Source organism: Enhydra lutris, unplaced genomic scaffold (genome assembly GCF_002288905.1).
Source record: "Enhydra lutris kenyoni isolate GAN:26980312 unplaced genomic scaffold, ASM228890v2 scaffoldscaffold1, whole genome shotgun sequence".
Lineage (NCBI taxonomy): Eukaryota > Metazoa > Chordata > Mammalia > Carnivora > Mustelidae > Enhydra > Enhydra lutris.
In genome coordinates this window covers 45,669,119-45,686,329 of record NW_019154085.1, presented here as the reverse complement: position 1 = coordinate 45,686,329, position 17,211 = coordinate 45,669,119, and the positions used below count along the sequence as shown (strand labels likewise).

General features: G+C 59.5%; 1 protein-coding gene across 2 annotated transcripts in view; it reads left to right on the top strand.

The window, feature by feature from the left end:
* Positions 1–17,211, top strand: part of LOC111156745 (histone deacetylase 4) — a 285,367-nt gene that overhangs the window by 231,364 nt on the left and 36,792 nt on the right. For both annotated transcript variants that reach the window (XM_022517915.1, XM_022517842.1), the window contains 5 exons: positions 2,770–2,990; positions 6,248–6,505; positions 8,995–9,181; positions 12,181–12,314; positions 15,416–15,536. In XM_022517915.1, coding sequence (XP_022373623.1) covers positions 2,770–2,990; positions 6,248–6,505; positions 8,995–9,181; positions 12,181–12,314; positions 15,416–15,536 — 921 coding nt within the window. The remainder of the gene's footprint in view (positions 1–2,769; positions 2,991–6,247; positions 6,506–8,994; positions 9,182–12,180; positions 12,315–15,415; positions 15,537–17,211) is intronic.

Sequence of the window (17,211 nt, the reverse complement as noted above, 5' to 3'; positions counted from 1 at the left end):
GATGTGGGGCTCGATCCCAGGACCCTGAGATCATGACCTGAGCCGAAGGCAGAGGTTTAACCCACTGAGCCACCCAGGTGCCCCCCTTCGAAGGGTTTTAAAGAGTTTCGCTGTGGTGTGTAGGGCTAGGGACGCATCAGATGGGTTTCTAAGGACCCAGGCCACATGAGTCACTTGTCCAGTGTGAGTTCATCTACTTAACCCGATTTCCATAGTACAAAGGCCAGCACTTCAGAACTGGGTCCAAAACATCAGAGCAGCCTGACTCTTCACCCCCATATCTGTGGGGGTATCTAAGTGGTGCTTTTGTTTGTGAACTCACCAGTTAGTGCTATGCATAGCACATCTCGAAACCTGGATGGCTGGCTCAGTGCCAGGAGTTAACATTGTCCTTAGGATCACGTGGTCCAGCTTGCACTTTCGGGGGTGTTGGCCACCCTCCCGGTCCCGCTGGAAGGAGCAGAGATCTGTGATGCTAAGTGAGTCCTCTCCCAGAGGACTCCCAGAGTCCTCCGACAGAGGAACTTCCACCCGTGCTGTGGGTGGGAAGAGAACAGAGCCTTGGTTCAGCCTCCCAGCTGGCCAGGTGCTCAGGAAAAGGCCCCAGGCAGCCCGGCCTCCCTGCCCAGAGAGGGTCCAGGAGCCGCGGGTCAGGCTCTGCCCCTGCACAGCGCTCAGCACAACACAGGCCTCGGCCGACGGCTGGGTTGCCTGGGACAGAATTTGATCTCAGTGTAGCATGGTTTGATGCTAAAGCCTTTTAGGATGTGTACCAAAAGCCAGATAATGGTTTGTCATCAGAAACCCTTGCAAATGACCTGCAGGGCCAACTGGAAGTCACCTGGCCAGTAGGTTGGGCATTCCGTTTTCTGCACTGTGACCCGTCCCTGCGGGGATGGCCGTGGGGTTTTACACCCCAGGAGGCCCGTAGTGAAATATGGACTGGGGTCCTCCCACCATCTGCCGTGTCCCTGTGGGGACAGTGACCCGTGTCCTCAGAGCCACCCTGCATGAAGGAGGAACCTGTACCCATTCAGAAGGGCAACAAGCACCAGAAGCCGGGCTCACACTCATGATGGGCCACTAGAGCAGCTCATTCCTGCTCAGTGATCAGCCCTGGATGCTCAGTTTCTGGGGAACTGGGTCCCTGCCCTGGAGTCCAGGGAAGCTTCTCTGGGGGGCATGGGGCCAGCCACCCAATAGCCAGGCACAGCTCTGCTGCCCCCTCACGACTTCACCTTCCTTCCTGGTGTGCACGGAGGCCTAAGGGCCATCTGCTCAGGGAGCTGCGTGTCCGAGGGGGACCTGCTCAGGGCCGCGTTGCCTCCGATCCCGTCAGTGCAGCCCTGTGTGGCAGACTTCCTCACATTGCTGCTCAGGACACCTCCATCAACGGGAAGAATTCCAAAACACCATTTTAGGGAGATGCTTTTCTTTTCTTTTCTTTTCTTTTTTTTTTTTTAAGCTTTTCTAGAAAACTTGACAGGGAATGAGTCGATCTTTTGTATTACTAACTGTAATTTTAGTAGCTGAGCAGATAATGAAATTCATGGTGACTTCTCTTTTCAGAAAACAGTGGACCGGACAGAAGGTGATGGCGGTTTAGGGGACAAAGTTGACAAACATCTCGAACAGCTAGTGAGGGACAGCTTTGTGAGGGTTGGGTCTTTTCTCTGGGTGTGCTTTCTATCTGCGTACAGCATTTAGAAATCCCCACAGCCGTGACGGGATAAGGGGAAGACCAAGACTGTAGTGCTCCTGGGGGGTCTTCAGAGCCCCCAGGGGGGGACACGGGCAGGAGCACCCGCCTGTTGGGGACACCTCGGGAGGCTCCTGGGGCCATGCTCTCAGGGAGCCCGGCTGCTGCTGTGCTCGGGTACATGCCATCCCTCCCAGGCAGACGCCTGTGACCTGGGTCCTCCTCAGTCTGAGCCTGTGTCCATCCATCTGAGGCTTTTGGGCAGTGGGCAATCAGGTAGGGTTTGGGTTTATTAGAAAATTAGGGCAAGGGTTTATTAGAAAAGCGGTAAGGTGCCTAAACCCCCAGTTTGCAAAAGTAAAAACCCAGACGTACGAAAAAGCTTACAGAAGAGGAAGCGTTTGGCATCCTGAGTCCCCCGAAGAGGTTGCATTTTAAAATAAGACTCAAATACAGATTAGAACAGGATTGTGTATCAGTTCGGGTTCTTAAGCACGCGGTCCGGGCATGGGTTGGTGAAGCAGCGTGAAGGCATGCAGGCCGGCAGAACGCTTGGAGAAAGGTGTTGACCTTGACCGGACGTAGCGGGATTTGTATAAGCATGACTGTCCCCCTTGCATCAGGTCACCCCTTGAAGAGACCCTTAAAGATTTGATCCTAAAGACATTTCATTCCCTTACAACTTAGTTTCTGGGTCACTTAGGGAAGAGCCATGTCCACAGCCTTCTAGAACATTCCAGGCCACCGGAACCTCCGCCACTGTTCTCAGTGTGGCCCGAACCTCTCCAGCTGCCTGCGGTGCTGCTCAGACCGACACCAGCGTTCCCAGGGCCCAGGGCTCCCGGAGGGCTGTCGTGGGGCCCCTCATGGGCGGGCCCACCATGCCAGAGCCTGTCCCTTGGATGCCCACTTATGGCAGGGGCCTGGGTGTCAAGGGACGGCCACCTCCCAGTGGCCCGCACTCCGGGCTTCCGGCGGTGTGTGCCCGGGTCTCTGGGTTGGAGCAGAGGACCTTCCCCTATGCCCTGCCACCTCTCCACCTGTGTCACCTTCCCACTGGTGTCTTTCAGGCCTGGGTGCACTGCCCCTGCATGCACAGCCGCTGGTGGGTGCAGAGCGCGTGTCCCCGTCTGTGCACAAGCTGCGGCAGCACCGCCCGCTGGGGCGCACGCAGTCGGCCCCACTGCCCCAGAACGCGCCGGCCCTGCAGCACCTGGTGATCCAGCAGCAGCACCAGCAGTTCCTGGAGAAGCACAAGCAGCACTTCCAGCAGCAGCTGCACATGAACAAGGTGGGTCTGCAGGCGCAGGGCTGGCAGGGGCCGCTGGGCGGGGGCGAGGCTCAGCATGTCCTCCTGACTTCCTGGAGGACCCTCCCCTTCCGTGCGCAGACCCCCACAGGGAGCCCCCAGCTGTCCACCGCCCGGAGCCCCAAGAGCACCTTATCCAAGTCCCCCCCACACCTGCACCTGCCCACCCCGTGGGACTTCACCCTCAGAGGGGATAGCGTGCAGGACGGCCTTCAGAGGTGTGCACACCTGCGTAGTCCCGAAAGCCCCTCCCACAGCTGCTTGTTAGCAGGGAGCTGCCGCAGGTTGTTATGTTTAAACACACTGGTGATTAAAACCCTAAGTTGGGAAGGTGGGGGCCAGCAGCAGCCCAGCTCTGGCCTGAGGGTCCCCACGACAGGGTCACAGGGACACACATGAGGAGATGGCCCCCCCCACCCCGGCACCGGGGTCCTGAATGGCCAGATGCCCAGAGTGTCCATGGCCCCCAGGCAGAGAGTGCAGAACCTGTTGGGAGCAGGGGGCCACCACACACGGCCCTCATGGGGATGGCAGAGGCACTTGCCTCCTGTGGGCAAAACGGGGACTGTCCGTTCACTCCCAGCGTCAAAGGCAGTTCACGTCCGTCTTCCTAGCATGGCTGTGGCTTCTTAATTTGATCTGACTGATGGGGTGGGAGGTTTTAGGAAGGCAGAAAACATCTCTTCATTCCTGGTGAGTTCTTGGAAAGAATGATTTAGAAACTGGGTGATCTCCCCGGATTCTGTTACGTGATTGATTATCAGAGGGAACAGCAGGTGATTGCAGTGTTTGTGCAACATTCTCCTGGGATCTCCGGGAGCCAGTGATGTTATCTCGTGCTGTTGAGCACGGGTGTGTCTGCCCTATGCCGGGGCTTGCTGTCCCTGAGGGGCTCCCCCCGGCCCGATGGTGGGAGCACCCAGCTCCTGGCAGCTCTGAGGCTACCCACCCTCCCAGCCTGCTGAGGGTGCACTGGGGACCTCAGCCTTCAGTCCAGCCCCAGCCTTCGAACACAGCCACTTCGGTTTTCCCACAGTCCCCGGCTGAGGGAACCCTGCTGTGGAGCCGGGAACCTCTATGAGCAGGAAGGATGGACGCTCGAGCTGGCTGTGCTTGCTGGCTGGAGCCCCTCAGCCATGGGCCAGCGTTGGTTGTTTAGTGCCTGGGGCCTGATGTGCCATGGTGTTTAATAAAGGTTTGCCAGGCGAAGGAACTTTCTGGAGAATGCGTGCCCCCACCGGGTGGGCAGAGCTTACAGCTGGGAAGTGGCAGGGATGCCTCCATGTCTAGACGTGCCCCCGAGCGGGTCTGAGTCGAGTGGGGTGGGAATCGTGCTGCGGCAGACAGGCTTTCCTCTTCCTGCTGGAAAAGAGCACTTGCCAGCGTCCATGCCCCTGCAGGACCGAGGGTTCACTGAGCACGCAGTTCCTGCCCCAGCTGCGGAGTGTCATGCAGTGCTGGAGTCCTGCGGCGGCCGGGCCATGATCCCGAGACCTCAGGCCCCTGTGTTTGGGTGGGCGGACCGCCAGCATGTCCAATGAGCTCCTGTACTGGCCCCAACTGCAGTCTGGCCTTGAGGACCTGCATTTGTCCACACATCATCGGTAAAAGGGGCGCCAAAGGTCCAAAGGAGGACAGTGAGCTGGTTTGTGTGTTTGTTTTGCGGCTGTGTTTGCCTGCAGGAGCCTCACCCCCGAACCAGCTCTGCAGAGCAGCGAGCCTGTGACCTGGCTGGCGGATGCAGAACCGCATTTCGTAGGCACAGGGAGGCCTCTGCCTGTGGCCACGTCCCAAGGAGGCTGCATGGCGGTGGAGCCAGAACCCCTGTGGCCATGGCCGGTGGTGGAACATGCACTCGGCATCACAGGAGGCCGCTACTGTGGCCTCGACCCTCCCTGACTCCCTCTGTACCACCACCTGGAGGCCAAGGCCCCCCTTGGAGCTTCTCCACGCCTCGGGATAGGCACTGAGCTCCAGGGAGACGGTGGCCACTCAGGTGCCCCTGCTCCTGCTCAGCGCTTCCCAGGACAGTGGGGCCAGCACTTCCTGGCTCCGGAAACGCTTCACAGGGCCGAGCTGGCACTCATGGAAGCCCAGAGCATCCCAAGTCCTCTGGAGGGACCTGGAGGTCGCTGCTCAGATGCCCTCATCTTCTGAGGAAGTTGAGAAGGCCAGAGAGGGAGCCGGGGACGCTCGCCCTGGGAGCACGCAGGTCCCTGTTCCTGCTCCACCTGCTCCCCCGCCTCTGAGCTTTCACCATCTTGCAGCACCCTCCTGGGGCCTCAGGGAGGGACCCACACTCCCAGCCCAGGCTGACACACAAAACACACAAGAAGAAGGAGTGGGCGCCACAGGGCGTTAAACAGAATCATCTGGGACTTTGACACATTCGGCTGTAATCCCACCCGGCATTGCTCCTGGAAGAAGCAGAAGGCGAGCTGAGGTCAATGGGCAGCCAGCTCCATCCCCATGGAGAAATCCTCCTGTTTGCCTCCTTTGCTGATGAGCTGATGCCATGGGGATGGGGCAGACAGTCCTCCCAGTCCCAGGCTTCCAAGAGGGTGCCGGTGCCATCAGCGCCCTCCCCGGACCCCACCAGGGTCCCTCCAATGGGAGTAAGCCCCTCCGCATCCTGGGGCAACTCACAGCGTGGCTGGTGGGTCACAAGCCATCAGCCACATTTGTGGAGCTCCTGACGGGACTCACATGTGCACAGCTTGGCACCTGCCACCACAAAGTGTATCCGATAAGCTCCCATGGCCATGATTTCCTTGTCTGGGGGAGGGCACCTCTGCTGGCTCAGCTCCGAGGCCCCAGCGAGCCCTCCACTGGGTCAGCAGAAGGCCCGGTGACCTCCACGCAGGGTCTCCTTGAGGGTGGCCACAGCACCCTGTTCCCCCAGCCTGCCCTGGGACCAGACCCACAGACTGTGTGCAGGCTGCTGCGTGGCCCCCTCCCCCGAGCCTGCAGGTGCTCAGCTGCTCCCGCCCTCTGCAGGGCAGCACAGCCCGGCCCAACATCTTCCACCCACCCCCTCCTTCACAGATGTGCAGCAAGCGCAGGGCTGTCCTTCCCCGGGTGGGGCAGACTCCCTCAGTGCCCAGGCTGTGGGCCTTAGCTCGGGGTTCGCAGCATCCCCCCGGGGTCATCTGTCCCTTTGCTCTGAGATCTGGACCTTGTGATGCCCCTCTACTGTCCCTTCATCCCTGTCACCCTCCTCCCTTCCCTCTGCCTTGTAGATGATCCCCAAACAGAGCGAGCCGGCTCGGCAGCCCGAGAGCCACCCCGAGGAGACCGAGGAGGAGCTTCGTGAGCACCAGGCCCTCCTGGAGGAGCCCTACCTGGACCGGCTGTCAGGGCAGAAGGAGCCGCACGCGCTGGCTGGGGTACAGGTGAAGCAGGAGCCCATCGAGAGTGACGAGGAGGAGGCGGAGCCCCCGCGGGACTCAGAGTCTGGCCAGCGCCAGCCCACAGAGCAGGAGCTGCTCTTCAGACAGGTGACCGTGCTGGTTGAGGCCAGGCCAGGTGGGAGAGGACAGACAGGGGCAGGACACAGGGTCAGGACGGGCCCTCAGACAGTGGCCCATGTCCCCTGAGGGCCAGCGCCCTGTGGCTGGCAGTCTGTGAATGCTGCAGAGCCCCCCATTCTGCCTGGCCGGGTCCTTGCCCATCCATCCCTGGGTAGTATAGGACGCGGCTGCGGTTCGAAGTCTATTTGACGTTAGCAATACTGGGAGTTACTGGCCCTCTGTCCACTATGGCTATCCGTGCGCCTGTAACCCAGCCAAATGCCAGCCCCAGAGTCCCTAGAGATTGCTTTCTTTCAGATGTAAAAACTGTAGGTTCACATAAATCCGACTGTTAGTAGGATCAGCGTAATCATCAAAGGTGGGAGGAGGTAGATTGATTTCTCAATTGATCAAAAAGGTAGGCAAGGTCTTTGGGGGCCTAAGGGCAGTACTGACCAACTTTATAGATCGAAAAAACAGTGACAAGACACCTAGTCCCAGACACTGATACATATTAACCAAACTCACAAGAGACTGATGAATAAATCTGATGAATGATTTATCAATTTAATGGAAAGTAAAACTGCCATGTCTGCAGGACACTCAGACAGCCAGCCAGGGAGCCGGAAGCCCCAGGGAGACTGCTTGTTCTTGGCCAGCAGGGCCCAAGAGCCAGGGTACCCAGGACGCAGGATTTGATTATAACGTTCATTCAGGAGCAGAGCTGTGTATGGGTACAGTAGCTCCCGCGGCCCAGAGCGGGGTGTTGCAGGCAGCCAGCGTTGACTATGCTTTTCTGAGCCCAGCTGGCCATCCTGGGAGCCTACCCATGTGGGGCTTTGCTCCCGGGGGGTGGGCGGGCCTTGCTGAGCGCCTACGTGGAATTCAATGCATTATCAGGATACTTGTAGGATATTGGAACAGCCTTAAGTGAACATTCAATGCATTATCAGGATACTTGTAGGATATTCGAACAGCCTTAAGTGAACATTCAGGGCTGGTGTTTTGCAGATGATAAAGTGATTGGCATTTGTTTAGAGAAAAAGTGTTATTTTGCTGTAACCCCAAGACAGTGAGTAGAGACACCTAGTTTCTGTATTCTTTGAAAAATCACGAGCAGAGCTCCCTATTAGGAACTTGGTGGTCCTTGTAAGCACAAGCCAAGGCCGCTGATGCTTTGGAAACTGGGTGTCGAGGAGAGGCGCTGTCAGGCAGAGTCCGGTGCCTGTGGCGGTGGGTGTGAGCCCCGCAGTCGTGGCTTCCATCGACAGAAGCACGGGAAGGCAGTTTCGGGCAGCTGGATCCACTCTCTCCCTCTCTGCTCTGCCCCGACTCCGCTTCCTGAAGGCAGGAATATAGGGCAGCAGGGCTGAGAGGGTCCCTTCCTGTACAACTGCTGTGCTGCTGCTCACGCAGAGGCCATGGGCCCTGTTGTCTTGCAAAAGGACAAGATCTGTTTACGGAAACGAAGGCCAGGTTCGTGGAGGAACTGTGTCTTCCCTGGCACCTAGGCTGCTACCCGCAGTGCCTTCACCGTTCCGGGGAGGCCTTCCCTGCAAGCCCGGCCCCTGCTGCCTTGGGGCCCTTCTGGGCAGGCTCCCCTCTGCCCCTCACAGGGACGCACGCCTCGGTGGGGGGGCCCGGGCCCCACCCAGCACTTCCCACTCCTCCACACCCCTTCTGGAGCCCCCTATGGTTCCCCACTGGCCTGTGGCCAGGGCAGAGAAGAGCCGTGCGAGCTCATGGTGGCGCCCACCGGCCACACTCGAGGGAGGCCGTCCCTGCTCCGAGCGCCAACCTGCCTCTTCACACCCGAGCTCCCTTAGTTTCCAAACTGCTTGTTTTAGGTCCCTGTGGTATTGTGCTCTTCCCATAGAAACACAATTTTCATGAAAAAGAGTTTTTCGCAAAAAACTATTTTCTGAATTCACGTCCTTTTCCCCTGGTTATTTTAGCTGAAAAGCCGCTAACATCCTGGGGATTGTCCATCTGGGTCCCCACCTCCTCTGAACGGCGCGCCCACCCCCTCCCTGGCCGCAAAACCGGCCAGCAGGGCCCCGGGCATCTGGAACCTGAGCGAGACATTTCTTTGCTGCATCTGCAGTCTTTTTGCCCTGGAGTGGGGGGCTGTGGGGTGGGGAGAGGCCAGGGAGCAGACCGTGGCGCCAAATGGAAGAGTCAGCATTTCTATACCACCATGTGCTCCTCACATGCGTTTCGGGCATGCAGATCGGGTCCTCTTGGTCTGAAGCAAGACAGCAGCAGACTGGCCCAGGAGGGCTGCCTGTAGGCGGGGGACTCTCCGTGGGCAGCAGGCAGCCCATCCCGACCAGCCGCCCTGACATGCTTCGAGCTGCATGCCGCATGCCAGTGAACAAACGGGCATGTGGTTTGCAGGAAGGGACCGCATAGCTCTGCAGCTGGTAGGTGGGAGGTTTCCTGGAAGCCACCAACACCCGTGTCTCCTCTGCCCCTAGCAAGCCCTCCTCCTGGAGCAGCAGCGGATCCACCAGCTGAGGAACTACCAGGCATCCATGGAGGCCGCGGGCATCCCCGTGTCCTTCGGCGGCCACCGGCCTCTGTCCCGGGCGCAGTCCTCCCCGGCGTCGGCCACCTTCCCCATGTCTGTGCAGGAGCCCCCCGCCAAACCGAGGTTCACCACAGGTATGTGCACAGAGGGTGTGGGGTCGGGGCGACCCCGTCTGACTGGCCAGCTGGCACCCACGGGTGACACTGGCTCACGGCAGGAGCGGATGAGGGAGGCCTACTCTGGGGCTGCGCCATCCAGAGGCTAGGGGTTGCGTGGGTCCGAGAGCTAGCCACCTGTGCCCTCGCCTGGCCTGACCCCTGGCTGGGGGACCATCTGTGTCAGTCACTGAGGCGCCCTTCCCACTTACCCTCCCCATGATGCTGTGGTCTCTCTTGGGCACCAAAGCCTACTTTCCCTTTGCTAGAGAATCCTTTTCCTCCAGAGACCGCCCTCCGGCGGGCCAGCGTGGCCGGCAGGCTGTGTGGCTTCCCGTCTGTGTGCAGCGGGGACAGTGAGCGTGTCCTCTCTCCTCAGCTGCTCTGTGAACCAAACCTCCATGCAAGGGTCTTGCCCACGTGGCCCAGGTAGCCTGTGTGGGTGAGGCCACATGGTGTGAGGATGGCCCAGTTGCCCCCAGGCTCTTGCCTTCTGGGTGGCCATGCCCTACCTGCCCCACCCCTGCAGGAGCCCTGAGGAACCTGCCTACAGAGTGACACCCCTGCAGTCAGGGACCAGAATTGTGTAGGTGGGTCTGAGGCTTCCCGCTCTGAGTCAGGTGGTCCCCGCAGCCCAGCCACGGCGGGCCCAGGACAGAGGCCAGCAGGACGCTCTGCAGATGGTTCTCGGCTCATACTTCCTGCCAGAGACAGAGGAGGAAAAGTGCTCTAAACACAGAATGGTTTCCTCCTTCTTCGGCAGCCCTGTAACAGGACAAAGTACAAGATACCCTATTTTTCTGCCCACCGTAACGTGGTGTCCAGATAAGTTCTCTCCGCTAGCTGTTAAAAGAGAAAATCGTCATTTGTAATTAATCAGAAATTAAACCAGGGCTTTCCAGAAAGAACACCAGGAAGCTGCAGAGGGTCACAGGTAGAATCAGGAGACCTGAGGTAGACACGTCCCTGAGAGAGACCCCTGTTCCTGTGGGCACAGCAGAAAAGTGCCACATAAAATGTGCCCACCATGGGGTCCAAGAAGGCCCCCGGGGGCCCTTGTGCTTGCATGCTGCCCAGGGTGACCCGGCCAGGGGACTCCCCTTCTGCTGATGTACTATCTTGGCTCATCTGCATTGTTACTTTTTAACAAATATATAAAACAGTATGAGTTCCTTATAAAGAGAACAAACGGGATGAAAATATGTAGAAATTGACCGTTGCCCCTAATCCCACAGAGGTAGTCTATGGTAATAGTCTGGTTTAAATCTTCCAGATTTGTTTCTCTGCACAGCCAGATGGACAACTGGACACAGATGTCATTTATTTCACGCAGACAGGGCTCAGTGGTCCTCGTGTGCTTTTTGTTAGTCCCCTGCCCTGTCCTGGGGTCGCCCCGTCCTGGGGTATCCGTGCACCCGGACGCAGCTCGTCATCATAGCTGCCTTGCGTCCCGCAGGGTGTCCTGGCTGGCTCTGCTGTACCCTAGCTCTGCAGACTCGTCCCCAGGGTCCCGTCCATCGCGGGAGAGACATGCTGTCACCTGGGAAGTTCCAGCCACGTGACGATGCCGTGTTCGTTGCACTGACGGGCATCTGGGTTGCTTAAGCGCGTGTGCACATGTGCTCTGTATACACGTGCGTATGCGCAGAGATAGGTATATGTTGCCATTACGAACCACTGAACACAGCCTGTTGTGCGTATGTGTCTTGCACACACAATTCCGTGCACTGGTGGTAAGTTTCTGCATTTGGGTCCCAGGAGCCTCCCCTGACCACCTACCTCTTTTACCACATGTCCACCCTGCCCCACTGCATTTTGCTTATATACCTAGAATTCCCCCAGCACCCGGGGACTGAGGGCATGGTACTGGGACTGATGCCCCCTCAGACCAGGCATCCAGCGTGGCCTCAGCTCCGCTCCCCTGTGGTCAGTGATGGCACCCCCATCCCCAACCTCTGACATGGTGGGTCTGGCGACAGCGCTCACACAGCATCCCCACCTCTGTGGGCCGGAAAGAGCAGGTGCTGGCACAGATGCCCGCTCACGGAGACCCGCATGGCCCTCGGGGAGCATGTGTAAGGGGACTGCAAACAGTGCCACAGCAGGGGCAATGGACATCCCTCCTGGCAAATGCCCTGTGGGCCCCACTGTCACTTCCCTCACTGCTGGAGGGGCATAAGACATGGGTGCGTCCTAGGGGGAGCTGTAGGGGTGCGCATGGCCCCCGCCTGCCCTTCCCCCTTCCTCCAGCCTCGCCTCCAGACACACAGTCTCCATTCCCTGCACAGCAGAGCCCAGCCACGGTTCCCCCCCAAGGGTGACCCAGTTGCCATATCTCCCCAAGGGGCACCAGCGGGCATTGCAGCTCTGCCCTGTCCCCAAGGACGCTGCAAGTTCCTGGACTCGGTGACGTCCTTTCTGTGCCAACTTTGAATACCCTGGTGTTTGCCTGTCTGTATGTGTGCTCACGCTGTCACAGCCACTCCAGAAGGTTCTCAGGGTAGGAACCGAGTCTTGCTTTCTTCTGAGCCCCAGAAGCTCAGATAGGACTCAGCCCAGCACATGGCTTCATAGAGAGGCTGTTCCCTGACAAGAGGGACTGGGATCTGGGACTAAAAGCTGAGTTTTGGAGGACAACACTGTCCTGCCCCATGAGCTCCCCACAGCTGAGGGCACAGGGAGTGGTGTGGGTGTCTTTTCACGTCTTTCTTCTTGACTTGCTCCCCCAACCCGGGGACCTCTGGGCACATGCCATGAGCAGCCGACTGCATCTCCTTCTGTTCCCGGGAGCTCCGCTTGGCCTCTGGCAAACTGGGAGTTTTCTGACAAGTGGTCCTAGTGCACCAAAGGCCGCTCTGTCACTCCTAGGGACGTAGTGGTTTGTCCCGCCGGGCCGCTGTCTGGGGGCAGGTGGGTGGCAGCCAAGGACCCCTGCCAGCCACTCTGACCGTGGCTGCCGCGTTGTCCGCTCGCTGCAGGCCTCGTGTACGACACGCTGATGCTGAAGCACCAGTGTGCATGCGGGAGCACCACCAGCCACCCTGAGCACGCTGGGAGGATCCAGAGCATCTGGTCTCGGCTGCAGGAGACGGGCCTCCGGGGCAAATGTGAGGTAAGCCTGGCCCCTGCGGGCCTGCGGGGCTCTGGGCTGGAGCAGGCCACACAGCCACCATGATGTTAGGCACGTGCGGGGGGCCCCGCGGAGCCCAGGGCTGTTAGCCTACACGTCCAGCTCCCCTCTTCCCAGCCTCTGTCCTGCCTACCCTGTCCTCCTGCTGCCCCCATCCTCCTGTCCCGCTGTCCTCTTGCTCCACTATCCTCTTGCCTCCTATCCTCCTGCCCCCTTCCATATGCTGTTAGCTGTTTCTGCCCTTGCCTACTTTCTGAATCCCACGGTGACTGGTCTTCCTTCTGGTCGAGTCCCTGGAGTAACCCTTTCTTGGCCGTGCTCCCCTTTGGTGCCTGGGGTGCAGGCCCAGCTGTTGGCAGACCTCTGACACAAGGGCAACATCTGGAGGCCCATGGGAAGTCTGTCCTGTTGGCTTTCATGGAATATTCCCTTCCCTATTTCCAAAAGCTGCTTGGAGGACGTAGGAAGAGCCTCGGGCCGTTGAGGGCTTCTCTAAAAGTCAGGGCCCTCCACGGCGGCAGGCAGTAAGGGAAGCAGAGTGTGGCTGGACGTCAGCCTGTGCACATAGCACCCTCTGAGCCCGGTGAGAAGGTTCTGGCTGGTCCTCCATCTCCCTGTGGTCCGGCAATGGTGGCACCACCACCTTCGGCACAAGGAAGGCTGGGGTCTGGAACTCATTCCTCCCTGCATTTGGATGCGGTGGCACCCCAGCTCGAGAAGGCAGGAAGACCTGCGCCCTGAGCAGCGTTCTGAGGTCCCTTGATCCTGGGGGACAGGGCAGCGTTTCCACAGAGCGATCTAACAGCTCTTGGCTGGCGGCACGGCTGTCATGAGGCACAGCACACTCCATAGACAGCGGGCCCTGCCCGTAGCATGTGCTTGAAGAGTGGGGGCCCCAGGTTCCAGGACAAGCCCTTCTCTGTGGAGGGGCCTGGCGGTACCCACCTCCCACAAGCTCTGCCGGTCATCGGCGGCCGGCCTCCCCCGTGCGCCTCACATGGGCTCAGGGATGGGACGTGGGCTGACATGGGCTGGCTCACACAGTGACCCAGGAAAGCTAGAGCCCCACAGCTGGTGAACACTGTCCACGCCCACTGGTTAAAACCCCCGGGGAACACCTGGACCAGGTCCCGAGCCGGCACGTGTGGGAGACAGAAGCTGAGATACTGGGTAATTTAAGTCATTGTGGTTCCCGTGACCCCATCTTCACAGGTTCTATGGTGATGTGCCATTTTCGAAGGGGGCAGGGGCCTGGGACCTGGGTCCACCATCCTGCCCTGCGATGCCCTCTGGGGCGGACAGGACCCCGTGGAGCTGGCGAGGAGTTGAGGAGGGCCCCTGCTCTGGGGTCTGGCCAGAGGCTGTGCCACTGGGGGGCAGCATTGCCCTGGCGGACACCCCAGGAGAAAATCTACAATGCCCTGGTGTCCTCCGTGCCTTGTGCCACCCAGGACCAACCCAGGGCCCTGCCCCGCCTTCAGAGCTCCTCCCCGCCCTCTGCCCATGACCTGCTCTTTCCCCTCTGGCCCCTCCCAGAAGGGTCCTCTTGGCCTAGGGGCCTCTCAGAGAGCTTCTCCGTCCAGAAGAACAGACACGAACAGGATTGAGAGGATGAAATAGCACACCTAGGGAAAATGAGACCCTCGGATCCCTCTGCCCTCCTGGGCCCCCAAGGTGGGAAGTGCCACCCGCTCCCTGGCCAGGGGCTGTGGGGGATCCTCGGACCTACAGACCGGAACACTGAGGAGGAGAGGGGTCTGCTGGACGTGGGGTCAGACCTAAGTCAGCAGGATGGTGGGGAAGAGGCCTAGGTGACTCGTGCAGCTTCCCTGTGGTACCCCAGGGGTGCAGAGCCAGCTGCCCTCGATTGGTGGGGACACTGACCTCAGGGTGCGCCTCCCACTTCACTCTGCCTGAGGGAAAGAGGTGTTCCTGCCACCATGAGGCTCCCATGCGGGCCCCGAGGTGGCCGAGTACAGGGCCTGGGTGCTGGACGTGGTGGCAGGAATTGGCCCTGACCGCAGAGAGGTTAGCAGGACTGGCCGCGGGAAGGCCCAGGCCTCCGTGCCCCTTGACCTGGCGGTTGGATGTGGGAGCTCCCGGGTCTGGCTCCCCTCCCCGTGCTGCTGCATTGGGCCCAGCGTGGCCATGGAGAGCATGGAGCTCACAGCCCTGTCCACGCCAGGAGGCCAGGCTGGCAGACACCCAGCCACAGCCACCCCACAGCTTCTCCCTCTGCTCTCATTTCCCTCCTGTGTCCACGGGCGTCCCCTGGGAAGCTGTCACACGTGAGCAGTTCCAGGTCCTCCGCAAGGTGGCAGGGAGTAAGAGCAGCCTCTGGACCACCATCAGCAGGGCCGCTGCAGTCACGTAGGTGACTCCCATGTGACTGTTGCTCTTAGAAAGTCACGTCAGTGTGAACTGTTAGCTTTAATCTTGTGCCATAAACCACCTTCTCTTTAAAAGTTTAAATAATCAGAGCCCAACTAACAAATAGATTTTATGTTAATTTCTGGGGAAATGTGGAAATCACTGTGCGGCCTCGATATGAGAACTCCCCAAAGCAAGGGAAAATGTGGACAGACACGCAAATGAAGAGCTAAATTCGCTGACTTCAGGCCCAGGGCGGATCGCAGCAAGGGGCTTGTTCCCAGGACTCGGGGGCATGCAGGCCTGGCTGTGTGCCCACGGGCATGGAGAGAGCAGCCCCCCGCCGCGTGCAGCAGGCCCCCCACCCAATCAAAGAGCAGACCCGAGCAGCTGGAAAGCAAAGTGGCAATTTGATGCCTGATCATTTGGACGACAGGGAAGGTGAAAGCGTTGGGGGCTGGAATTATCTGTCAAAATCTGTTTTTCCAAGTAATAATTAAAGTGTAAATCTCTAGAACATCTTCAGAATATTTCTTCAGTGTGTTGGGTGCTGTTTACTTTTTATCTTGCAAGAACCAAGTAATTTTGCGCCCGTGTATGTATCAAATGCAGTTTCCTTTGGGGTGACGGTTCTCGCAGGAAGGGCTTTCCGCTGACTGTGGGCCCCAAAGGCGCGGGGGGATGTGCACACCCACTCTCGTCTGTCCCCACAGTGCATCCGCGGACGGAAGGCCACGCTGGAGGAGCTGCAGACGGTGCACTCGGAGACGCATACCCTGCTCTACGGCACAAACCCCCTCAACAGGCAGAAACTGGACAGTAAGAAACTTCTAGGTATTTCAAGTCCTTCTTTACCTTTACCACCCAAGGTGGTGTTTCCAGCCCCGTGCCCGCCGGTCCCGTCCGTGGCCCCCGGTGGTGGCAGTGGCAGCTGTAGTGGCCGCAGCGGTGGCAGGGACGGCCCCCCTCAAGGCGCCCACACCAGGTACTGAGCTGCGGGCTGGAGGAGGGTCCCAGTGGCAGCCTTACCCGGGCCGGCTGCTTTCCTGCCCAGCTCCGCCACATGCTCTAGGAAGCAGGGTGAGAACCAGTGGTTTTGCAGAACGTCCTGTAACAGCATCGCAACCGAGGCAAATGTGGGGAGGGGTACTTGAGCTCCGGGCTTGCCGTGAACCTGGATCTGGGAGAGGAGAGGGCCAGCCCGGAGACGGCTCTCTGCAGGGTGTGGGGCTCTGTGCTGGCTGGCAGGGCCTCCTGGCAGCTGGGACTTGCCGACGGGCATCCGCTGCTGGAGATGTGGCGGGAGTCTCAGCAGTGCGGGTCGGGAGCCTCCAGGCCCCCTGGGCACCTGGCACAGACCCCGACCCACTCACGGCCCTTCCCTGGCACTTCTCACCCCACCTCCCGGCCACCTTGAACCTGCAGGTACATGGGGGCCGGTCCTTCTCCAGTGTCTCTGGGGGCTCCACTCAAGCTGTGTGGGGTGATCCCACCATGTGCATGGGCCCCTTCACACGGGTGTGCATTCACTCGTTCATTCCCTCTTTCACTCCTTCTGTCACCGCACACTGCCCCAGGGAGCTCTTCTCTGTGCCGGAGATCCCATCAGCACAGAGCTGCCCAACACAGTGGCAGTGGCCCTTGTCCGTGGAGAACATGGAGCTGGTGGCCAGGAGGAGACCTGCGGGTTCTGTTCTCGGGTGGCCTGTCGTGCTGCTTCCCAGCCCCACTGCTCTGTAGTAACCAGGCTTTTGAAAGACATCACCACTTCCTCCAGTAGACAGGAGGGGCCCCAGCGGCAGGAGAGCCTGGAGGCTGGAGAGAGAGCAGGTAGACAGCAAGTGCCACAAAGTGCCCTCCAGCACTGCGGACAGAAACCACCGACGGCACCCACAGACTCAGATGGCTAGGGTTGGCCACCGCAGAGACCCTGGGCCAAGACTGGAGGGTAGGGATCGGTCAGACCAGGGGCTGGGCCAGAGGTCCTGAGAGGCATGCCCTCCCACACCCTGGACAGAAAGGGCAAAGGGCTCCCTGGCCGGAATGGATGTCAGGAACAGAGCAGGGTGAGGCACCAGCCCACCTCCCGCTTCCCCTCCCTGCTGGGCTCCCCTCGTGCAGACCCTGTCCCCTGGAAGACAGTCCAGACCCCACTTCATAGCGTGACCAGTATAGCAGAAGCTGACGTGAGGATGCCCAGCAGGGAACCCACAGTTCAGAAGCCCCCTGTGTGCCTGGAACTCCCAGCGGCTTCTAGGCCTCCGCCTGAGGAACAGATGCCTGAGGATTATCCACGCCCGGGGAAGTGCTTCTCTGGGGAGAGTGAATCTGAAACAGGGCAGCTCTGAGGACAGACCTCTGGGCAAGATGGATGATACCAGAGGAAACCAGAACTGTCTCACTACCCTGAAAGAGAGGAGCCACCACGACCACGTAACATGGACAAGAGCAGTGAGGAGGGAGGAGACCCAGAGCGCTAAAGAAAGTCCCATCAGACACCGTTGAGGGA